This window comes from Mustela putorius, unplaced genomic scaffold (assembly GCF_011764305.1).
Source record: "Mustela putorius furo isolate JIRA1106 unplaced genomic scaffold, ASM1176430v1.1 tig00003972_pilon_pilon_pilon, whole genome shotgun sequence".
NCBI classification, from domain to species: Eukaryota; Metazoa; Chordata; class Mammalia; order Carnivora; family Mustelidae; genus Mustela; species Mustela putorius.
This window is the reverse complement of record NW_025422115.1, coordinates 19,980,358-20,005,001: the sequence shown is the minus strand read 5'-3', so window position 1 is coordinate 20,005,001 and position 24,644 is coordinate 19,980,358. Positions and strand designations below refer to the sequence as shown.

General features: G+C 53.6%; 1 protein-coding gene across 13 annotated transcripts; it reads right to left on the bottom strand.

Annotated features, from left to right (window-relative positions):
- Positions 1-325: 325 nt before the first annotated feature.
- On the bottom strand, positions 326-24,644 carry GRAMD2A (GRAM domain containing 2A). 13 transcript variants are annotated; one of them, XM_013059357.2, is made up of 15 exons: positions 23,972-24,642; positions 19,261-19,360; positions 9,810-9,992; positions 9,455-9,547; positions 8,589-8,603; positions 8,077-8,134; positions 7,597-7,672; positions 6,904-7,007; positions 6,257-6,355; positions 6,061-6,132; positions 5,463-5,537; positions 4,139-4,280; positions 3,793-3,892; positions 2,819-2,923; positions 326-2,516 (listed from the first exon to the last, which is right to left on the bottom strand). In XM_013059357.2, exons 1-15 carry the CDS (start codon positions 24,465-24,467, stop codon positions 2,513-2,515), a joined length of 1,722 nt encoding a protein of 573 aa, XP_012914811.1. In that variant the 5' UTR covers positions 24,468-24,642; the 3' UTR covers positions 326-2,512. The 13 variants fall into 13 exon arrangements, with proteins under 13 accessions (XP_012914811.1, XP_012914816.1, XP_012914813.1 ...); XM_013059362.2 differs by having other exon boundaries at positions 9,810-9,959; positions 23,972-24,641; XM_013059359.2 differs by having other exon boundaries at positions 5,475-5,537; positions 23,972-24,637.

Genomic DNA, 24,644 nt, shown 5'->3' with positions numbered 1-24,644 from the left:
TTCCAGACTTGAATTCCTGAGTCAGAAGAACAGTACCATTTGAATAGGGGACATCGCTTTGGAGCTGCCCAAGAGAAATAGGGAAGCCTTCTCGGTGTCCACCCAGCAGAGGCAGAAGGCCACAGAGGTTTGCTGTGGCCGCTCTTCCCCTTCCCATTACACCAGAAGCGTGAGGCAGCTCGGCTACAGCCTCGTGAGATTTGCAGAGCACTTGAGATGCTGGGGCTGACTTGGGCTCCGTCAGTCTCCTTCGTGCCAAGTATGTCAGCACGAGTACCTTCGGTGTGTCGTCAAAGGATAAAAATGAACTTTCCATACCACAGGACACTAGAAAAATCAAATGTTTGTATTTGAAAATATTTTCAACGGCTAATGCCATGCTGGAACAACCCAAGGATAGTTGAACCAATCTCTCGGGGAATCAGAGGAATGTCAGCCTCCACAAGCAGGTCTGTAGAAGTCCACGTAGTTTACAAACGTGCACGAGAGAAAGGACACTGGCCCCAGAGGACCAGGCTGAGGAAGAAAAGGGAGAAACAGACAGAGCGCCCTCCAGAGTGACAGGCACACTCCTACCACTGAAACCCCTGGACCCAAGAGGACCTCCAGAGCCGCCTACCCTGCAGCACGGCTCTTGCCCTTTCCGAGCCTGGGGCGTGGCCGGAGACCAGACTCACCAGCATGTGCGCACGGCTGCCCATGACGTGGCACCTCTGGTGGCCTCTCATGAGCCTGGGGCTCAACCTAGCAGGGCTCAGAGAATGGACCGATTCTCCCTGCCCTCCAACAAGGACCAAGGCGGGGAGACACTGGGGCACGTGGGGTTATTTCCCTGAAAACATGATATAAAGGTGATAAACGAGGCTCGTTCCGATAAAAGGGTGGGGTTTTCTCCACTGTGGTGCTGTGGGGAGAAAGGAATATGAGTTTACCTGCCACCTCCAGCTGTGGTACCAACCACCCCTCCAGGCAGGCTCTAAGCTTAATCCTGGAACCCGCAGCGGCGGGAGGATAGAGAGACCACTAGTCTACACTTAGGGACCTGTCCCCTACAGACACCATCCCTCACATCCTCATTTGGGTTTGCCATAAGCAAGATAGTCACAGTTCCACGATAACTAAATCCCCCTTGGATTTCTCCCTGATTAACCTCTCAGGTGCATGAAGAAGGAAAAGTAGCGACTGTTTCTGACACACTCACCCCATCACCAGTGACTTTGCCTGATACTTCTGACCTCCTCACTAAGGCCCTTCTGGAACCCCTAAAGGCACTGTCTTAGCATGTTGGAGTCCCAGGGAGAGCAGGCAGAGTTCTGAGGCACAGCAGAGCTGTTTAGAACACAGGAGGCCTTGGCAGAGATGGAGGAATCTCTAAGGCAAAGCTACCACTGTGTCCACTCCTCGCATCCCCTACCTCTCTTGTCCCCAGAGGTATCAGAGAGAACCCCTTGACCTGGTCCCTGCAATGTTCCAGACCCACCTTGGACACCCCCACCTTATTCATGGAGGGCAGGACCTTCCCCCATAGCCTGCAACTCAGGTGACATGAGGGAGCTCTGTGACGGCCCGACACCATCGTGCCCGGGTGCCCAGCCACGCTTCCCTGACAGGCTGCTGTTGGTCATGGCCCCTCAGGCAGTCAGGCAGGGAGTACAAAGCTCATATCAAAGTCCCTGACCTTCCCCTCCCCCCATACCCAGTGGGGGTCACTCGCCATCGTCTACTTCCTGCCTGGGACCCCTCAGACTGTTGGAACACAGAGGGGAAGATGAAGTACCAGGTCTGTGACCACAGTGACCAAGGCCTGTTCCACCTGTCTCACTAGGAAGTGGCAGCGAAGGACCCAGAATGCTGGACCTCTGCCCTCCGTCACAGCCCCTGCCACCATCCTCTGCTGCAAATACTGCCCTCCGGATTCAGCCAGTCCTCCTGGTGAGGGCCCAGAACAGAGCCTCAGCACAGGGCGTGAATCTTCCCCTCTGGCTGGAATCTTAGCTTCCCCCTCACACCCTCCTCTTCTCCTTCATAGCTTCCGCCTCACTTTCCCAGGCTGCCCTTGGCCTCAGGGGCCGAAGCGAGAGCATGGTATGTTGGGAGAGAGCAGAGCCCCACTGGTGGTTTGGGTTCGGGCCTCTGTCCCACTCCTGCAGTGAGCCGCGTGACCGTGCACAGCTGCACTCCAGGTACCAAAACTTGGCCTTTTGTCCCTTGGGTGTCTCCTAGTGCTTCTCTGTGCCAGACTGTTTCCGAGGAACAAGTTAATTTTCTTTTTCCAAGTGCTTGCTGAAGCTTAGTATACAGAATTTCTCGGCCGGTTCCAAGAATCTGGCTTTGTGTTTGAGTCCCCAAATTGTAGGAGCTTGGTCAACAGGAGGGCTAAGAGCTGGGGGAGGAGGAAGGATCTGGAGTATTCTCCTTCCTACTCAGTCTCAGCACAGCAGCATAAACCACAGGAGTCGCTGGTAGAAGCTTAGCACCCAGAGCATTCTTCTTGGAGAAGCCGGGGTGGCTGTTACCTACACACGAGAGATTCCCAGATCAGAGAAGGGGCTTACAAGGCAGACAGATGGGTCAGTAGAACCTTCCTCTGCCTTCCCTCACCACCACCCCACCCTGCCAGCAAGAGCTGGTCAAGCTGGTCAGGGTGCGATCTGTGTACCCTGCACGATCTGTCCAACCTTGCTTGGCAGATTGAGCTGTCAAGCCAGCTCAAGGGCAAGGCCAACTCCAGCCAGGACGACACGCAGCCTGGCCGTAGGTATTGGCTCCCGTCCTTTACCTTCAGTTCCCGAGGCATTGGGAAGAGAGAGGACGTCACCTGTGCCCAGGGACCGGGCCGTCCCAATTCAGGGAGCATAACTGCTGTTCCAGCCGGGAGATGCGGAATGCCAGATAGGATGAGGACATGACCAAGAAGCAGATCCTGGAGAAAGAGAGATAAGGATATCTTACCTGGAAAAAGGACATTTTTAGAAACTCACCAAAACCAGGAATGGGAACGAAGCTACTTCCCGCAACTGGAAGAATTAAAGAGCTCTTTGCCTCTCGGCTATGTTCAGGCCTGGACATCTTTGTGTCCAGGGGCCACGTGGGGGTCCTGAGACTCATCCCCATGGAGGTGTCCTCAAAGCTCAGCAGGATTTCTGGGTCCTTAAACTCAGCCCACCTTCCCTCTGACCAGCCACCTTGGTCCTGTGCCTCCTCTTCAAGGCCACCAAGATTATCCCCTAAGGTGGTAGGCCCACTCTCCCAGAAAATGCTGAGGCTGACCATGGGAACTCAGCCAGCAGAAGCAGGGGAAGGTCATGAGGTAAGAAGAGGGGACACCAGGAGCTGGCTGTTCACTGAACGCTCCACCGTGCTCACCCCTCTGCTGGTCCTTAGGCAGAATTACAGACAAGTCTGGGGTTCCAGAAACTGCTCTAAAGGTGGGTGGCAGGAAGGCTATGGCTCTCCCCTAGTCTATCCGATGGCCCTCTCCAATTTTGTTAGTTGTCCCCCTCCCCAGTCCTGTTCACGGTTTCCTTTTTTCAACAGCTTCTTACCCTGCCCCTCCCTACTGCACAGCCTTACCCCTAAATTACAGGGGTGCATGAATAAAGACGGGAGACACTTAGTCTTGCTGCAGAAGGGCCTGCCAGGTAACCTCCAGACACCACCCAGGAGCTTTCAGTTGACTTAGGACCTTCCCCTCACTCTGGACAGTGACCTCCCCACACACAGAGGCCCCTGCTCCAAACAGCCAGCCACCCAGGTGAGTTTAACCACCCCATCCCCAATGTAGTCACCTACAGCACAAAGATGACCTTGAGGAGCTGATAATCCCAGAGCCTCAGCTTCCCGTCACTCCTGGGCTCCTCCTCCAGCTTCTCCTCCTCACAGACGTCATTCTCTGTGATGGGAGAGAAATTAGGCATCTTCGTGGAGCAGGAGGCAGGAGCCCAGCCCAGCAAGCCCACCTCCCCGACTCTCCGAAGCTGCTCAGGCTTGTGGCTTGGCTTTCCCTTATGGATTTGGATTAAGTAAGAAACAGCTCTCAGCAGCCTTGCTGGCTGTGATTTTTCCTCTTTGCAGTAGTAGGGGCAGGGAAAGCCTGGTCTGTGTAAGCAGTTGTCATAGAAAAGCACGCTGAGCTCACCAGACCCAGGAGGCTTCCTGGGAAAGAAGCTGTCCGTGGAGTCCATGGATGCCCGAGGGATACAAGGGATGTTGTCTGGGAGGGACAGGGACCTGGAGGCAGGGCACACTTTTCTCCACTTCATCTCAGGGATGAGGACTTCCTGCAGAGAAGGCAGATGAAACTCTCTATGACCCTTGGGATGTCACGTGTTCTAAGGGGCCCACACTAGGTTTATCAAAAATTTTCCAGATATTGGGGCACCTGGGTGGCTCAGTGGGTTGAAGCCTCTGCCTTCAGCTCAGGTCATGATCCCAGGGTCCTGGGATGGAGCCCCACATCGGGGTCTCTGCTCAGCGGCGAGCCTGCTTTCCCACCCCCCCTCTGCCTGCCTCTCTGCCTACTTGTGATCTCTGTCTGTCAAATAAATAAAAATAATCTTAAAAAAGTTTTTTCCCCAGATATTACCAATTTGGATATCTAGTGAGCATGAAGGCAGGTACCCAGAAGGAGGGAAACCATTGCCATAGCAACCACGTGTCTCTCTTATCAGGTCCCTTGCTGGGACCAGCCATTCTTCCAGGGAACAATGTCTTTGAAGACTGCTGGTATAGAACCACAGCGGGATCTAAGACGTGAGCTAACCCAGGTACGTGCTCAGATCCGTGAAGCCCAAGAAAGCTTGACACAATGTATCTTAAATGGGATAAGTCCTCCTAATCTGGACTCAAACCCTAAGTACATCACTGACCTTAGCAGGAGTACCTAGGGTCCCCATCAACAAAAATGGGAACAGCACCTTCTATCGCCTGCATAATATTGTGCATACTGTATGCTTGGCTAAATGCTTAATGGTTAGTGAAGAAGACTTCAAACACCCTGGGGTCATTTCCATCTCCATCACTGTTGTAGAAACTCAGCTCTGCAACCCAGAACTGGGACCTCTGTTGGGACTGCTGGGACCTTGGCAAATCTCAAATGAGTCTGAGTTCTCCAGTGATAGCCTTTGGAGTTCTTCCCTGAGGACCTCTCTATCACCTGGAAGGTACTCCTGTCCCTGCTAAACAAAAGAGGATAGGTCACCGGCTTTGCGCTGCCTGGCTGTGGGCTCTGCCCTGCACTGTGTTCTGGGGTCTGGGCATCTCTTCCGCTCAGGTAGTCAGCAGATCTGCCCAGGACCTAGTGGCTGCTCATGGCATGGAGTGTGTCAGGTCTAGGGGACCCCATAGCACGGCCACTGGCTCTTGAGCCTGGAGCCCCAGTTCTGCATTGTGGGCTGCTGCCCAGGAGGCCCTGAAGCCTCAGAGCCATAGACCCCCTCATGCCAGCAGCTTTTGCTTCCAACCTCAGCTCTCACCAGGGACTCGCACTCAGGTTCCTCTGGAAATTCTCTTACACTCAGGCTCTTCTTGCTGGAAGGCTAAGGAAGAAAGGGAGCTGGGGTCACTTGTCCATGAGGAACAGCCACAGTCAGGAGTGAGGAGGTGTTAGCACTCCCCAAGAGAGCTTTACCTCCAAATAAGCCCCCTTGCATTGGATGAAGCCTAGCTCCCAGAGCTTGCAGAAGTCCCCGAGTTAATGCTGGAGCAGAGGGCAAAACCAAGGAAACATACTTCCCCATGCTGCTGCCCCTCCCTACTTCCTCACCACGGGCCAAATAGAGCTGCAGGCCTACTAGGAAGCAGCCACTTGCTTCTGTTTGCACACTGAAGAAGCACAATGAGTACACATGGGGACAACAGCGGCCACTGGCCTCCAAGAGACATGCTCATAATCCAACAACAAGCTCAGATACGCTAAGCCTGAGCCCATTACTCCCCTCTCCCTGTCTTTGGTGCCTGTGCTGGAGAGACGGGCCAAGCACCCCCAGCAGCCTTGTCCCAGGATCTTGGCCTAGGCCTGAGCAGCCTCCCTGGCCCAACTCCTGCCCCAGAACTCCATACCTGGAGGTGTGTGCAGACCCTCCTCAGCATATCATATACACTGTCCCGGGAAAGCAGTGACACAAAGACGTACTGGGACAGAGAAAGAAAACAGAAAAGGGTGGGGTAAGAACAGACTGAAGAAAGTGCCAGAGTCAGGATCCTGGGGATAGGACAGGAGACTAACCAGGGATGGCTGGCCCAGGGATTCACTGACCTTCTGGCTGGTGTTGGTGGTGATGGCCAGGCCATTGGGAAGAAGCCGCGCCATCTTGTGTTTTTTGATCATTTGGACAGACACCACGGGAATGACCACCTGAGTGAGGAGAGGCGTGCTTCTCTCAGGACTCACCCCCAAGGATACGGTCCCTTTGCTTCCTGCACAGAGCCCCAGCCAAGCATGGACACCATGGAGAAGCCTTGCCTTATGTGGGAGAATATGTGAGCCTTCCACCCTCTGACGCAGGCTCCCCTTCCAAGGGTCCCGCCACCCTGCGCCAGCCTTGGCAGCACACACTGCTCGGGGCTCTCCCCCTATTATCCAGGATGGATAATCCGAGGATGGTGGTGCTGGTGAACCATATGGAGCCATACTTCATAATGGAGTTCCCTGACCTACCACCTGGCCACAATTATGGCTCCCCAAAGTGTGACATCCTGCTCTGATCCTGAAGGCATTGCAGGGGCACCCATAGACCAAATGAATTGGCTGTGAATTGTTCTAGGCTCTGTGGAGTCTAGACAGGGCCCTGCATTGGAAGGAGACCAGGTGGGGGGCCTCACAGTAAGGGGCTTCAGCAGGTGCCCACAGGGTAGGGGACCTGTGTCTTCCTGGCTGGGGTCTCACAGGCCCATTATTACTACCTTTATATCCTTGCCAAAGAGGCTGGCATGGAAGCAGAGCCAGTTGGGGGAGATGTAGAGCCGGCCCTGGAGAAGGAGGTCTCGCTGGAGGGCGCAGGAACACACTGGAAAGTCGCAGGAAAGAAGATTGCCATGAGCAAACCAACCCCGAAGGCCCAGGGCCTGCGTCCTCACACTCGGGAGTCCAGAGCCCAGCGTCAGGGACCGCCTGCCTCAGAATCCCCCTTCCCGACCCCAGGCCCCAAACCACCCATTCCACCAGCACCCTGAGTCCTTCTCCAGAGTCCTGACTGCCCCACCCAAGCCCATCAAACTACTAGAGCTTTCTTCCTCCTTCACTCATGCTTCAAAGGGTTCCCTAAGCAAGGATTCTCACTCCCTCCCGCAGAACTCCTTGCCCCGCCCTGGAGAGAGGGCCTCATTGTGCAAATGCTCCCCCATGCTCACTGAGAGGTCTGAGGAGGAAAGAACAGCCATTGCTAAGAGCAGAACATGGCCTCAAGAAAACTTTCATAAATTCCATTTCATATCCTCGATCTGCCCACTCTTCTCAGACTTTTGAAGAAAGCGCGCCCAACCACATCCAAAAGGCAGCCAGTTCCCATATCAAAACTGTGCCTTGGAGGCTCTGGAGAAGATCTGGGCCTCAGGCCCTCTAGGCACCTGTCCAGCCACACCTAGGAGATAGCTCACCTTTGAGAACCACCTCCTCCAAGGGGATGTCCTTAAACAGCTTGTGGTATTGTTGGTTGTATTTACTCAGTAGTGTCTGCAAACATACAAGCTGGGGCTGAGAAGTCCTGGGGAGATCAGCCACCAAGGGGGCCCTGCACCAGCTACCAGGAAATAATGCCATGGGGGGTGGGGGTGGGGGCGGTGTTGGGCAGGGGCCCCCGGGGAATTAGCACAAAGCAGTCGGTAAAGAGCCAGCAGGGCTGAAAGGCTGAGTTCCAAGCACAGCTTGTCTCTCAGTGACATGGCAACAGAAGGTCCTGATGGGTAGCCTATGACCCGAGGGTGACGCACCACCCCACCCCGGTAGGGGACACTCACTCAGGTTTCCCTTGGTGACAGGCCGTGGCGGCCAAGGAGCCAACAACCCCGATTCCGGCAGCCCAGAACCCCTCCCTCGGTGGGCAGTGGGCAGTGAAGAGGCGGCCTGCACACACTTACCCCTTCTCGGCCACACTTCTTTATCTCTTCACCCTTCAAGCCCTCTGGCCAGTGCAGACTGCAAAGGAGACATTCCATTCCAGGGACAGGGAACCCTCGAGTCCTGCCCATACATCCGCGGTGCCAGGTCTGCCCTGGCTTCAGGCCAGAAGCTTGGGCGAGAGGCTGAAGACTGAGGCCTTTCTCTGGGAGCCACAGCAAGGTGATAGGTGACAGGGAGTGCGGAGCGCAGCCCTGGGGAAGGGCACTCCTGCCTCCAGCTCCCAGAGATGCTTAGCGGCTGCCCACCCCTGGGTATCAAAAATCCTCTCCCTCTTCTCTGGCCAAAGGACAGGCAGAGGAGTAGACCCGAGGCTAGGTGAGCGGGAGACCAGGGACGGGGACCAGTCTGGGGAGCGGGGGAGGTGGAGATGTCAGACTCACGGCTCCGGGGCCTGGCCGTGGGCCATGATCCCGGCAGGACGGCCTTCCTTGCAGCCTCCTCCCTGCGGCCTGGAGCTCGGCAGACTCACCTGACCCTACCGAGGCTGAGGGAGAGGGGGTGGTGCTGGAACGGCCAGGTTGGCCTGAGGACAGGTGGGCAGGGAGGAGGCTGGTAACCTGAGAAGCCTAGACTCTGCTGGGTCCCCGAGTGCTGGGACAGGCCCCAGCCCGGAGGAAGAGGCAAGGGGCAGTCTACGCCCAGCCTTACACCTGATGTAAGGTCCCCTTTCTGCCCCTTCTTTAACCCCTTGCCCCCTTCTTTGATTTAAGTTGTTATTTAAATGCCAGCTAGTTAACATACAGTGCAATATCCCATAGTCCCCCTCATCACCAGGGCCCGCCTTCATCCCCACCACCTGCGTCACCCAGCGCCCCACCCACCTCCCCGCGGGTGACCATCCGCGTGTTCTCGGGAGTTCAGAGTCTGTTTCTTGGTTCATCCCTCTCTCCTTTTCTCCCGTTTGCTTGCTTGACTTGTTTCTTAAATTTCACCTATGAGTGAAGTCATACGGTATCTGTCTTTCTGGGACTTAATTTCACTTAGCTTAGTACTCACTAGCTCCCACCAGGTCATTGCAAATGGCAAGATGTCGCTTTTTTTTTTTTTTTTTTTTTAGATTTTTATTTATTTATTTATTTGACAGAGAGAAATCACAAGTAGATGGAGAGGCAGGCAGAGAGAGAGGGAAGCAGGCTCCCTGCTGAGCAGAGAGCCCGATGCGGGGCTCGATCCTAGGACCCTGAGATCATGACCTGAGCCGAAGGCAGTGGCTTAACCCACTGAGCCACCCAGGCGCCCCGATGTCGCTCTTTTTTATTTGCCCCTTTCTTTAAGGTCCTCCTGAGGGCTTCCCACCCCCAATCCATAGGTCTACCTGACTGGGAGGGGCCTCACCTGGAGTCCAAGGGTGCCTGAACCCTGGCTAGTTTCTCTGAGCAGGACACAGAGCTCTTCAGAGAAGCCGTCTTTCCGCGCATCTGTTGGTCGCTGAGCAGAAACAGACCCATATCAGGAAGAGCGGCTCTGGGGGAATACCTTTCCCCACCAGCTTCCCCAGGCCCAGGCCAGCTCCTCTCCCCGCACCCCAGACCGGCTCTGCTATTCAGGCTGAGGCTGAAGATGTCACCACCCAGAGGCTGCAAGTCAGGCAGGAATTCTCTGGTTCCAGACAGAAGGGGCAATCTCATGCTGTCTTTTCTGGAAGCCTGCAGGTCAGTCTATGCCCAGACCGGAAGGGAAATCAGCCTACCTTAGTGCGGCACCAAGCAGGTAGGCCTGCCCCACACTTAAGAAAGCACAGTGGGAAGGAGGACTCGAAGACTTGCTCCCGGCTGACAGTGTAAGATTCTGAGGTGCCTGGGCAGCATTCCCATAAGCCATCGGGATCTGGGAAAGGATGCTGAGCACAGGAGGCCGAAGCAGAGCTGAGGAGCTGGGGCACAGATGGCGCGGATGGAGGGTCGGGGGGGGGCTCCAGTCAACCCATAGGTAACTATGGGCTCGGAGGGGAGGAGCGGCACTGCACCAGGAGATGGCCTGGTGGCCTTCGGACAGTCAGGGTACCTTGGCCTCACAGCCAAACCATCTCAAAAATGTCCCAGGGAGAGGGGCCTGGAGAGAGGAGACGCCATCCCCCTGGGCAGGTGGGGCTCCCCTGTGGCATTTGAGTTCATGCCTCCCCTAAACAGCTCCAAAGCATAGGGAACCCCCTTCCTGCCCCTGTCAGGGAAGACACAGGCTCAGAATCGATAAAGCCTGAGGAGTCCAACCGACCCCCAAAAGTGTAGGCCCAGAAGCTGACAGGAAGAGAGGCTGGCCAAGAAGCAGGGCCAGGGTGGGGCACCACGGGGGTCACAAACAGCTACAAGGTCCTGGGCCGATAAGGAGCTGGAAACGGAGGCCTGCAAACACCTGCCCGCAGTCCCTCTCAGCTCTGTCACCGGGGCAAGTCAAAGATGTCTTCTTTGAGAACAGAGTGGCCTGCTCAGCCAAGATCTGCCAAGATCTTCAGAGATGATTTAGTCGGACCCCTACCTCGCTGCTACGCAGTAGGAAACTGAGTCCCATCGAGGGAGTGGCTGGACCCAGTATCACACGGTGGAGAGCCAGGTGACCCCATGCCTCAAAAATTAGCCCATCCGCAGCCCTGTGGCCCGGTGACCTCTGCCCTGGCCTTTATGGAGAATTTCGGTGCACCCATCAACATAGGTTTCCTGAATCTTGCAAAGTGACAAGTTTTGCTAGTGATTTTGACCCCCAAAGGTAATTTCTAGATTTGTTTAGTTCCATCATTCGCATTTCAAGTGGATTTTCCCTTCTCCTCTTGATTTTTACTATGCTCATAATAGAAAATATGAAAAAGATAAAACCTATAAATATGATGATCAAAATCCCCCAGAAGGAAAAAAATTCTTCAAAACTCATCCAGAGGGACGCGTGGGTGGCTCAGTTGATTAAGTGTCTGCCTTAGGCTTAGGTCATGATCCCAGTGTCCTGGGATCAAGTCCCGCATTGGGCTCCTTGCTCGGTAGGGAGCCTGCTTTTCTCTCTCTCTCTCTCTGCCTGCCACTCTGTCTGCCTGTGCTCGCGTGCGCTCTCTCTCTCTCTCTGACAAATAAATAAATAAAATCTTTAAAAAAAAAAAAACAAAAACTCATCCAAAGAAAAGGTTTAGGCATAAATATAGAATTTACATGAATGGAATCATGGATTATAATTCATAGGTCTTACTTTGGTCGCTTAACATGATCTCATGAGGAATTCCCATGTCCCTGTCCATGGCTGGACAGATTCTCAGAAGTGTGATTCGTGGGTGGAGAATGCATACTTCTCAGGCCCTTTAGACCCTCGCCCAAAGTGCTTCCAGATGCTCTACTTGTGACCACGGCCATCAGCACTACGTGAGGGCCCGTTCCCGACACACCCAGGCCCAACCCTGGATATTCTGTTTTTCTCACTTTTGCAAATTTGGTACGTGGAAACATACTATTTTCATTTCCATTTCTGCTTACAGAGGGGCTAAGTGAGTTTCCCACATAGACATATGAACTCCTGGAATCCCACCTGTGAATTGTTTATGAGCATCTCCATGTTTATCTTACTGATTTGTATTAAATGTTTTTTTGAGAACATTAGTCCTTAGTCGATCATGTTTGCAAACATCCCCCCAGTGGGTCATTTGCCTTTTAAGTTTTGTCTGAGGTTTTGTTCCTTTTTTGTGTGGTAGATTCCCTCCATGTCTTCCATCTCTCAGTTCCTCACTTGGCTCCCTTGCCTTGGTGGGAGAAGCACCTTGGGGTGCCCTGAGGCAGAGCATGTACAAGTCAAACCACTGAGCCCTTGGAGAGCTCAGACCCTGCAGCCTGTGAGCTTTCCTGGGCCACCAGGAAGGAGAAGGAGGTGGGGCCTGCTCGAAGGAACACACCCTGACCTGGAGGACCAGGCACACATGACACATTTGAGGAATGACTGTGTGGGGACAGGAAGCAAGGCTGGAGGAGGGACAGACCATGAGAAAAACAAAAGGCTGTGTACATTCCCCACAGCATCTCCAGGAAGAGAAGAATGGGGTAAAATGCAGTCACAGGGAGCAAATGACTTTCAAATATCTTTAAACTTAAAAGCAACTCCTTTACGCGTGACGAACAGGACGGTTACGAGCCATTCCGACCTGTCCATCTGTGAAAGCCAGTCCCTCCTGCACGGCCTCGTAATGCTCCTGACACAGCTTGCCTGGGGCCCAAATGTACCGCTTTCAAAATGATCGAGCCAGACTTTCCATAATTAGTCCCCTACAGCGTTTAGATGAGTAAAAAATAAAGGCATGAGAGCGAAGTCAGATGCCCAGGTAGGTCTGGGCGAGAGGGGTCTCCACAGAACTAGTCAGGTGAGGAGCCCCCAAGGATCCACTGGGCCCTGCCGCTGAAGAGACTTCAAGAGCAGGAAGTTGGAGAATGAGGGGACCAGCCTGGGTCCCCCCACCGAGCTGGCAGCCACCTTGACATTCCCACGCAGGCCTCGTCAAGCCGGTTACTCTGTGTGTTGTGAACGACACCCCTGGGCCATCCAGTCCCACCCACCTCCACACGTGCTCTGTGGGGTAAGATCAGAATTCTTCAAATCCATGTCTGTTTTTTTTAATCAAAGCCACCCCCCCAATATCATTATGTACATTAAGTAATTAAGTAATCGGGCCCCTGGGTGGCTCAGTGGGTTAAGCCGCTGCCTTCGGTCAGGTCATAATCTCAGGGTCCTGGGATCGAGTCCCGCATCAGGCTCTCTGCTCAGCGGGGAGCCTGCTTCCCTCTCTCTCTCTCTCTGCCTGTCTCTCCGTCTACTTGTGATCTCCCTGTGTCAAATAAATAAATAAATAATCTTAAAAAAAAAAAGTAATTAAGTATTTAAGTAATGTCCAACACTTGGGACATTAGTGGGGTAGACAAAGATGGGGGAGGCCCCAGTGGGGTCCTTCCACCCTGCTGAGCCGGGTCCCAGGGCAGGGTGCCTCTCCTGAGGACGGAACAGGTACTTGGCCCACCCGCAAGCCTTCCTTTGTTCCCTCCACAAATACTCACTGACCTTATCCCACCAGGAGTCCCAGCGTGGGTCCTGCCATGGGCTGCTGGAAGGGTAGGGATGCGCAGCTAGCAGATTCGGGGAGATGTCAGAAGAGGAGCCAGGCCAGTCAAGAAAGCCGGGGGCGGGGGGCACAGAGAGAGCAGGAGAGGGAGAGACAACGGAGAGGGATTCCAGAGGAGCCAGAATCGAGCTGTGTCCTGCAGAACTCGTGGACCAGGCTTCACGGGACACCTGCCACGAGCACTCCGGTCTCGAAGCTTCCCCAGGCTCAAGCTACTCCCACCACGTGGGTACTCCCAAACCGAAATCTAACCTCGACGCCCTCTCTCCTCCTGAGCTTCAGCCTGCCATCGGGATGCGGCCACCAAGACACGCTTGTTGTCATCCCCCCAGATATGCTTCCTTCTGAGCACCTGACATCCCTGAGAGGCTCCTCCTGCCACTGAGGCCCAGGCCAGAATCGGAAGCTGTCTTCTCCCCACCCCCACCACCAATGGATCCCAAGTCCCCAGGACACCATCCCCTTTCTCCACTCCAACTGCGCCAGCCAGCCGCATCACCACCATCCCTTCCCCCAACGCTGGTGACAAGCTTGCTCTCCTGCCTGGCCCTGTCCCGTGCTGGCCAGCAGAGTCACCTCGGGCCCAGATCCGACACGCCCCTCTGCTGCTGACATTCCTTCTTGAGTTTCCCCTCAGGCCTTCCTGAGCTTCCTGCTTCCCTTGCCAGGCTCCCCCACAAGGCCCCCCTGTGTCCCAGCTTCCTTGCCGTCGTCGCCCTCCCCAGCAGTGCATACCCCAAACCCAGAATTCCTCTCCACGCTCGTCTGCCTGGGGAATTCCTCTCATCTTTCGAGCCCCAGTTCAAATGGCACCTCTTCTGTGAAGCCTTCCCTGGTTTCCCCCAGGGCAGAGCTGGTCAGTCCCTCCTCTGCAGTCCCTTGTGACCTCCATCCTGCTGTCCTTCCAGCACCCACCACACCAGACTGTAAGCACACTCTGTTTACACATCTGTCTGCCCCCAGTCCACTCTGAGCTCCCCCAGGTGTGTGCTTCATACATACATACATACATACATACATACATAAATACATACATACAATGGGCACTCGGTGTTTGCTACTGAAAGGGAAGGAGACAGAGAAAGAGAGACGGTGATACTCCCAGAGGGAGGAGGGGAGGGAAAAGCACAGAGATAGAGCCCCCAGGGGTCCCCTGCAGACGGATGGAACCTCGCCATGGTGCAGGCATCAAGACGGGCCCAGCACCACCAGGCACACAGTCCATGCTGGCTGACTGATCAGAAGGGGGACTCGGGGGGAGACAGAAGACATAAGGAAAAGGAGAAAGTGGCTCAGACAGGATGGGATGCAGTATTTGGGGAAAACACAGGCCGGACCCTCCCACCTCCATTGCACTGTCCACTCAGTGGCATGCCCCTGGGCCATCCTGTGCCCAGGCACAGTCCAGCTTACCCACCCCACTTGCCCACACTTAAACCTCCGTAGCCCTGGGGCAAACCTCCCCCCCACCCAACTCCAGGCTCCCATAAGCCTCTGGCTGGAGCCGTACCCTGGCCACACTGAAGCAGAAAGCCAGGCCTAGCAGCAGCCTGAACCAGCCGTGCCTTTAGGGTCCCCTGGGGCAACTTGGACTCATCTCCCAAGTTCACTTCTCCTGGACATTCGAGATACTAGAGTCAAGGCTGGGCCCAGTGACACTTTCTCACCTTCAGCTAGGTAATGAAATATTTTCAACTTCTTAGTAAAGAGTAATTTTCACATAGAAGAGTACACATAAAACAAATATACAGGGGCGCCTGGGTGGCTCAGTGGGTTAAGGCCTCTGCCTTCTTTGGCTCGGGTCTTGGTCCCGGGGTCCTCGGATAGAGCCCCCACATCGGGCTCTCTGCTCAGCAGGGAGCCTGCTTCCTCCTCTCTCTGCCTGCTTCTCTGCCTACTTGTGATCTCTGTCTGTCAAATGGATAAATAAAATCTTAAAAAAAAACAAAACACAAAAAACAAGTATACGATCCAGTGCATCTCACAAATAGAACACACTTTGGAAACCACCCCCAGAGGCCCCCTGCTCCTTCCAGTCTCAAGGCCTCCCCCCAGACCCCACAAGGATGACCGTCATCCGGGCTTCCGCGGGCTTCCTATGAATGGAATCGTCGCACACGTACCCTTCTCTGTGGCTGTGTAGCTGTAAACTGCGCCTTTTCACTAGTGTTTTGTATCACATTACACGGACTTACTGCAACTGATTTATTCATTTGACTCTAGATGGGCATCTGGGCAGTTTTCCAGCTTTTGTCTGTTGCGAAAGTGTGACCAAGAACATTCCAGTACCTGTCGTGTGGACACAAGTATTCCTTCCTGCGGGTAAACACTTAGGATTGGAATTGGTGGGTCATAAGATAGGCCCATGTTCAGTTCCAGGCTTTTCAAGGCCCTCAGGTGATCTGAAACATGCAACCAGTGTATAGAAACCACTGGATGAATCTTGCCCCCCATGTCTCTCCTTTCTTTGCAGCTCAGAAGGAGAAGGATGCGTCCTGGAATCCAGGGTGAGACCCCCTGCCTGGGCTCTGGATCTGGGGCCCTGCCCCTCTGGACTTCCAGGAATGCCTTCAGCAAGACAGGAATCACATGTCCACAGAGATTTCCTTCCTCCGTTAAGGTCACACAACACATTTACTAGGTCAAGCCAAAGAAGCAGGAGCACTTTTCCGTGAGGCACAGCCTGACTCTGGGTCCTTCCCGAGAGCCTGCCTATGTCTTTCCAGGGTCATAGGCCTGACACACAGCCCAGACACTGGCTGACAAGACCTCTGCCAAAGGGAAACTGGAATAAGGTGGGTAGAGTTGGGCTTATCATCAGTACTCTAAAACCTGGAGAGAAAAGGCGATCTTCTTTTGCAAAAACAATCTTAATATTTCCTACACAGAAGCTGTACCTCATTTTATTTTCTAAGCAGATATTCCTTATCTAGTACAGCTGCTTTGCTGTTTCTGCCGACCAGAAAAGGGGAGAGAAGCACATGGCTGAACCTCATCCTGAGTGTGAAGGGGTGGGGCTTGGGGCACTGAGCGGGGTGTGCCACATGCTGGGTCCCCATCCAGCTGTCCAGCTCAGCAGCCCTGGCAAAGCACTCAGGAGGGGCAGGCATTTGGCACAGGTATGAACCCTACTTCCCAGGAGCAGGTCTGAGAACACCTTCGCCAGGGATGTGCTTAGCTCCCTCTGAGAACCTGGGGCAGCTTTGAGATGAATGGGAAGGTGGCAGGCCAGGTGCCCTACTTCCCAAGTCATCACAGTCTGGACCAAATGACGGTGGCTGCCACCAGGAGAAGCACAGGTGTTCCAGACCCACACAAAGCCATCTGCAAGCTGACCAGGATGGAGGATGGAGGAAGAGATGACCTTGGCCCAACCGACTCCATTTCTAATGAATCCTCACCGGGGCCTACGAGATGGGCAGTGCACAGCCGCAGCACTCGCAGCCAGACCAGAATCCCCCACCAGCTTTGGCCAAAGCCCACAGAGCAGAGAACACCTGTGATGTCATTTTGGCCACTCACGTGGGGCAGGTACTTCTGCAGACATGTCACAGGTGGGGAACAGAGGCTCCAGTGAAGTCCCCGCACACAGTTGTTGGCAGGGCCGGAACCCGCGGAGGCCTGACACCCAGGCCTGGGTTCCACCACACCCCCAGCAAGCCTTCAGGGTCAGTGGGGGGAAGGACTCAGAAGGTTCAAACCAGGTCAAGCCCTGCGAGTGGAGGGGGCCCCTGGGGAGAAGGGTGGGGAACAGGTGTGGCTCAGGTGTGCCCGGAGGACAGCTACAGCGTCCATCTGTCTGTCCGGTTATACAGATGAGGAGGCAGCCCAGACAGGTAAGGCATGAGCTCCTGACCGCTCAACTGGGGAGGAGCTGAACTCAAACCCCAGTTCGGCCGAAATCCTGCACTGTCTCCTCCAGCATGCTGCCCAGAGGGCTGGGGCCCGGTGTTCTGCCCTCTCCTGTAGCGCTCCCAGTACACAGGTATTAGGGGACACCAAAGGAGGTCTCTTGGGCTGAGATGGCTATGCAGGGGCCTGTCTGGGATGTGGGGTTCCCTAGATCAGACCCCTTCCCACCCCCTCATCCCTCAGCAAGACTTTATCTTCTTTGCTCAAAGACGCAAACAAACTGGGAGAACTAGTTGTTCGGGAGGAGATGTGAGCTGGCTTGGCCCTCTGGGGGTGGCTGCATCCAGCCTGAACAAGGACCCCTTTGAGCTCTGCTGCCAACAAGAACTCCTACCTACAGGGATGTCAGAGACTCCAGGGCCTTCCACCCAGTGGGAGGTGGGCGGGCCAAGGGCAAGGCTGGCTCCATCTCCCACTCTTGGCAGCCAAGAGGCTGCCCACTGCCCAGGTCTCTCTGTGGAGCTCAGAACTGGTCAGCCAAGCCCTTAGCTGCTTGGTTGAATGGCTTCACTCTGGTTAAAGGACCCCAGTTGCCCTCTTCCCTGCTTTTGGACCCACCTACCCTGCCCCTGCCATCCAGATCTGGGCTCTCGGGACACATTAGAAAGACCCAGATCCTCACAGGGATGGAATTCAGGATCAACGTGCTCAGGCTGACTCCTCTCAGGCAGTCAGGTGTTTGGGAGGCTTGCTAATGGGCTGCCCTCCCAGCTCTGCCTGGGTCCTGCTTAGCTACCGTGCTGCTGCGCACGAGAGAGACCCTTCCACTCTTATCCCCCAACACTTCCGCTCCCCGAAGCCTGGTAAGCCGGAAGGCTCTGGGGAGAGCTGACCCCTCTCACGTTGCCTCCACACACGGTCTGTGCAGATATCTTCATTGCTGTACCTCTCATTTAAGCGGCTGTCCCCCACTAAGACCGGCTTCCTTATTCATCTCTTACCCCCTGCCCCCGCACTCAGCTTCAGGCATCCAGTAAGTGCTCAATAACTGCATACTGAAGAAACAAACACTGCCCACAGAGAAGCTCCTCTGTGTAGTGTGTTCGGCTGCACTGGGACTTCGGGACACGGACACCAGACCTGGAGCAGGAGCAGTCACTCTGGTTTGCTTCTCGCTGCCCTCATCTCCTCCTGGGTGGCCCCCAGCCACCTTCCTCTGGGTCTGCTCCCCTGTAAAATGGGGAGAAATCCCCTCTCTGATCTGCAGATCTTCAGGGCTGCTGTGGGGGTCTGAGAAGTCATGGACTAGCCCCAGGGAGGGGGCCGGTTCTCACAGCATTGCCCACTGAGCCTCACCCCTGCTCCCGCCCCTCCCCTTGACACTGAGACCTCCACATCCCATCATGCCCCTGGAGGCATGCCTAGAAGTGCAGCCGCCTATGGGAAGCGGAGACAGGGGCACCACCAGGCCCCAACGGCACCCGCAGAGCTCCACACAGGTCCTGCGTGACTGACTCTTTCTCCTGGGACTGCAGCCAGGGAGCCTCTGCGGGGAGGGGAGAGCCCTCTCTGCACCTGGGCCCCACCCAGCGCCTGGCTCCCGCAGCTCAGGCCCAGCTGCCCCACAGCATCCCTCCACCAGAGGTCTGAGGCCAGCAGGGGCTGCCCCCTTGCTGGCCAGAGCTCAAAGGCCTGCGGAGCAAGACCAGTCACCAGGGAGACAGACGGGACAAATAGCCAAAACAGGGAAACTGCTGCTGGGCATGTTCAGGATTTCTCATGAAGCCCAGGCCACCCTGAGGAGCAGGCGGTTGGTCCTGCAGTGAGTGACCTGCCTGTCGCCGGCCTCATCCCACATTCCCCCTGCTGTAGCAGCATCTGTCTGAGCTAGCACCCCTGGACCTGGTCACAGACCACTTTTTCTTGGCCAGCCACTTCAGGCCTGGCTGTCTCCAGACAAGAAGCTGGTCATTCAGGTCGAAAAACAGACTTGCATTCATTAAAAAACAGAGCACTCCTGTGCTCCTGGGGGCTGCCCTCTGCTGAGCCTGCTGAGGGAGGGCCCAGAGGCCAAGCCCGGTGCTCAGATGCCTCCCCCATCCCCAGTCAAGGCTGCCAGGAGGTGTGGCTACTCTCGGGACAAGCCTGCTCTGTCCATCCGTGGATACCATCCAATGCACCCTGATTCCAACTAGCCCCTGACACCCACCTCAGAATCACTCCAGCTTTGTGGACCCTCCGGGATCTTCTCAGGGCACAGGGCAGGTTGGAAGGTGTCTTGGGGTCCTGAAAGAGCCTGGATGTGGTGGCTGGGAGACACAGAGGCAGGCCTGGAAGTACCTCTCACTGCAGAGGGGCTTAGAGAAGTCACTTCTCTCTGGGCCTCACTTACTCTCTGCAAAGGGGTGAGAAAGCCTCAGCCCAGGAAGGAAAGCAAGGGCTGTGTGAGGGAAAAACAAAGCAGAGCTAGGAACTGGGTGAACTACAAATGGCCACTGACCCTCCTGTGGTCAGGAGAACCCCTATCCCAGGAGAGGCTGGCAGGACCACAGTCCTCAAAGGGCTGCCAGCCTCTCTGCCTCCCTCCTACAAACACCAATTGAATGTCTGCTGTTTGCTCAGCTCTGTGTAAGTGCTGTGTATACTAAGAAGGATAAGGCAAACTACTATCCCCAAAACGCCTGGTGGGAGAGGCAGACATGAAACAAATATTTATATAAATCAATACATAATTATAACTGTGTCAGCTATGCTATGAAAGAAGAGCCCAGCGTCCTAGTTGGACCTCTGTCAGGGAGTCCTGACTCAGCTGTGGAAAGCAGGGAGGTTTTCCCTAAGAAGCAGTGGCATTTTGAGCTGATAGCCTGTGGATGTTAATCAGATGGGGGAGGGTATTTGCAGAGAGTTAGAGAGGGGTTCTTGTAGAGGGTTTATGATGGATGTGCAAAGGCCCTGAGGCCGGAGTGTGTGGCATGTATGAGGAACATAAACAGAGCCTTTGTCTGGAGGGTGGAAGTGGTGAAGTGGGGAGCAATGAGGCTGGAGGGGTTGGCTGCTAGATCATGCAGGGCCTTGTACACTCCGATAAGGGTTTCTGTCATTTTCTTAGAAGCTATGGGGAATCTATAAAGGGATTTAAACAGGGAAATCCACTACTAAATTTGTATCTTTTTTTTTTTAAAGATTTTATTTATTTATTTGAGAGAGAGACAGTGAGAGGGAGCATGAGCGAGGAGAAAGTCAGAGGGAGAAGCAGACTCCCTATGGAGCTGGGAGCACAATGCGGGACTCGATCCCAGAACTCTGGGATCATGACCTGAGCCGAAGGCAGTCATCCAACCAACTGAGCCACCCAGGCGTCCCCTAAATTTGTATCTTAAAGAGATAACTCTGATCACATTGATTTGCTTGAAAGTCATCCAAAGGAAGTGGGGAAGGGGGAGCAGAGTAAGTATCAATGAAATAGGGACAATCTTCTGTTGATGGTTATTATAGATGGGTGATGGATGGATGGATATCCACCCTACAACTCTCTCCTTTTTTGTATATGTTTAAAATTTTTCCATGGAGAGAGATCAGTTAGGAGACTATATTCCAATGGAGAGATGATGTCTCACACTTGGTGGCAGTAGTGATGGAGGGCCAGTGATGGGCTTAGGATATATATTTCCAAATAAAATCAACATGACTTGTTGATCCGTTGGATGTGGAGTATCAGGGGGAAAATGTCAAATATGACTAGATTTCTGGCTTAAGCAAGTAGGATACTGCTCTGTTTCACTGAGATGAAACAGGGGAAAATATATTGGAAAAAGAGCATATTTGAAGGAAACAATCACGAGTTCAGTCTTGTTCAGTTGTGTGGGAAATTATTAAGTAGAGATGTCAAGCTATATAGGAGTAAGGAGCTCAGAAGAAAGGTCCAGACCAAAGGGATAAATTTCTGAGTTACTGGCCCATGAATGAGTACAGGAGCTAGGAAAGTGGATACATAAAGAAGAAAAGTTATCAACAAGGGTGCCCAAACCAATTCACTGTGAGAAAGATTAGTCTTTTCAATAAATGGTGCTAGGACTAGATATTCACATGCAAAAGCTTTAAGTTGGAGCCCCATCTCACACCATATATAAAAATAAGCTCACGGCGTCTGGGTGGCTCAGACAGTTGGGTATCTGTCTTCAGCTCAGGTCATGATCCCAGGGTCCTGGGACTGAGCCCCGCATTGGGCTCCCAGATCAGCGGGAAGCCTGCTTCTCCCTCTCCTGCTCCTCCTGCTTATGTTCCCACCACAAAAATGTCAGAAAACTTTTAGGAGAAAACGGGGGGGGGGCACCTGGGTGGTTCAGATCGTGATCTCAGGGTCCTGGGACCGAGCCCCACATTGGGCTCTCTGCTCAGCAGGGAGCCTGCTTCCCCCTCTCTCTCTTTGCCTGACTCTCTGCCTACTTGTGATCTCTGTCTGTCAAATAAATAAATAAAATATTAAAAAAGAAGAAGAAGACAACAGGTGTAAATCTTTGTGCCCTTTGATTAGGCAACAGTCTTTTAAGATATGATACCGAAAGCACAGGAAACTAAAGAAAAGATAAACCGTGCCTTATCAAAATTGATAAGGTTTCCAAGAAAGTGAACCTTTCCAAGGTTCACCAAGAAAGTGAAGACAACCCACAGAATGGGAGAAAATATTTTCAAATCATATATCTGATATGAGACTAATATCCAAAATATATAAAGAACTCCTACAACCTTGAAAATATTATACCAAGTGAAATAAGCCAGTCCCAAAAGATAAATACTGTATCATTCCACTTATACAAAATATCTAGAGTATCAAATTCAAAGAAACAGAAAGTGGTTGCCAGGGGCTGGAGGGAGGAGATGGAGAGGTATTTAATGGGTACTTCAGTTTTGCAAGATAACAAAGTTCTGGAGATGGATTGCACAACAGGCATATGTTTAACACTACCAAAGGATGCAAATGCACTTAGAAATAGTTAAGATGATAAACTTTATGTTATGTGTTTTTCTTGACCACAATTAAAATACTTTTTTTTAAAGAACTCTTTTTTTTTTTTTTTTTTTAAGATTTATTTAGGGGCACCTGAATGGCACAATTGGAGCATCTGCCTTTGGCTCAGGTCATGATCCCTGGGTACTGGATCAAGTCCCCCATTGAGCTCCTTGCTCAGGAGGGAGCCTGCTTCTCCTTCTGCCTGCTGCTCCCCCTGCTTGTGCTCTCTTTCTCTCTGACAAATAAATAAATAAAATCTTACAAAAAATTTTTTTAAAAGATGTATTTATTTATTGAAGAGAGAGAAAGAGAGCATACTTGCAGGAGGTGTGGAGAGGGGCATAAGGAGAGGGGGAGAGAAATCCAAGCAGGCTTCCCACTGAGAGTGAAATCCCACCCAGGGCTCCAACTCACAACTCAATCTCATGACCCTGAGATCAGCACTGGAGCCAAAACCAAGAGTGTCCACCCAGGCACCCATAAGAAGAAATGAATCTTACAAATGAATGATAAAGACAAGTAATCCTACTAAAAATGGGTACATGTTTGAATAAACATTCTTCCAAAGGCAATGTCAAATGAGCAATTAGTACATGAAAAGATGCTCAACATCATTAGCCATCGAGGAAATGCAAATCAAAACCACAATTAGATATCTTTTCACACCCACTGGGGGACCATGATCAGTATTAGGTGTTGGTGAGGATGCAGAGAAATTGAATGCTTGCACATTGCTGGGGGAATGTGAAATGGTACGACTGCTTTGTATAAGTCTGCTGGTTCGTCAGATGGTTAAACAGAGTTCCTTCAGGACCCAAAAGCTGCCCTCCTCAGTATGCACCCCAAAAGAACGGAACACATGTCCACACAAAGTCTTTTTCAAGAATGCTCACAGCATTATGATAACGAGCCCCCCAAATGGAAACATCAACAGCCCCCAAAATACCCATCAGCTGATGAACAGAGAAACTGTGGTACATCCACACCATGGAATATTACTGAGCCCTGAAAAGGAGTGAAGCGTTCATACAAGCTACAATATGAAAGAACATTGTGCTAAGTGAAAGAAGCCAGTTACGAAAGACCACAAACCTATGATTCCCTGTACAGGAAATGTTGAGAACTGGCAAATCCTCTGAGACAGAAAGCAGATTAGTGGTTGCCAAGGTGCCGGGGGAAGGGGAAATGGGAAGTGACTAATGTGGGTAGAGTTTCTTTTTGGGGTGATGAAACTGTTCTGGAATTAAACTGTTCTGGAATTGGTGTGCAACTTGGTGAATACATTAAAGCCACCGAATTGTACACTGTAAAAGGGTGAATCTTATGGTATGTGGTTTATATCTCAAGGAGGCGTTGAGGGAGGAGAGAAATCTGGGACCCGAGGAAGCACAACACTGAAAGACTGTGTGGGGGAGAGAGTCCCCCTAGGAGACTAGGAGGGAGAGAGCCAAGAGGTAGAAAGAACACTAGGGGTAGGGGTTGTCATGGAAGCCGAGGGAGCGTGTCAAAAGGAGGAATGGGAATCAGTGGTTTGCTGCGAGGCAGGTAGGAGGAAGACTGAAGGCAGTCGCTTCAGCAGCAAGGACATAATGGGTCCCTTCAGTGGGGTAGTGGGGTAGTGGGGTGGTGGGGTGGTGGCGTATGAGGCCAGACCCAGGTGCTAAAGACCTGCTCCTGCTTCCTCCCTCCCAGGCCGGTGACCGCACCCCAGGCAGGTCTCTGATGTCGATGAGCGCAAGTCATGGGCCGGCTCACACCAACCTAGGATCCTACTGCCTTCCTCTCAGTGAAAGTCGGCAGAGATGCCGAGATGCCGGAGGACGGGAGAAGGTTCCTTGCCGGGAGGGCGCTGCCATCGCCGGCAGCCTCACTGCCGGGGGCCAAACCCCCACCCCCACGGCGTCCTCACCTGCCGCTCCTCCACCCTTGGCGCGCGAGCTGCAGCCCGAGAGGCACCGTCCATTTTCGGCGCCTGCCTCGGCAGGGGCTGGGAAGCCCGGGGTCACCCGGCGCCAGAGGGCGGCCACACCCAGAATTCCAGCCCCACAAGGAGCGCCAGCTCCCCGAGGCGGCGGCCCGGTGCCAGGGATCCCGCCTACCCGCCCAGCCCAACCTCCGAATGGGCCGATGGGCCCTGAAGCCTGGACAGAGGGGAAGCCAACGGGACGGGAGATGCTGCCGCGAGTGCAGCAGCCCCGCTGCACCTCCCGGCCTCTCCGAAAAAAGGATCCAAGCGCCCCCTCATCCGAGGTCCCATTTGGGATCGGTGTCCAGCACCCAACCTGGTAGCTGGCCCATATTTGAGACCGCCGAAAGCAGGGTCTGGCTCGTGCCCTGCCGCAGGCTCTGGACAAGGGGGCTCCCCCAGACTGTGCTGCAGTGAAGGGTTCAGATTCCTGAGCCATGACCTAGTCTCATGCGGCTGGCTGGGTTCTGGGACCTCTTCCTCCAGGGAGAACTCCAGATTGTCTGAAACCCCTAGGAATGCCTGTTCTCACCCCCATTATTCAACAATGTTCTGGACGTTCTAGCCATTGCACAAAAGCAAGAAAAAGAAAGAAAAGGTTTACACACTAAAAAGA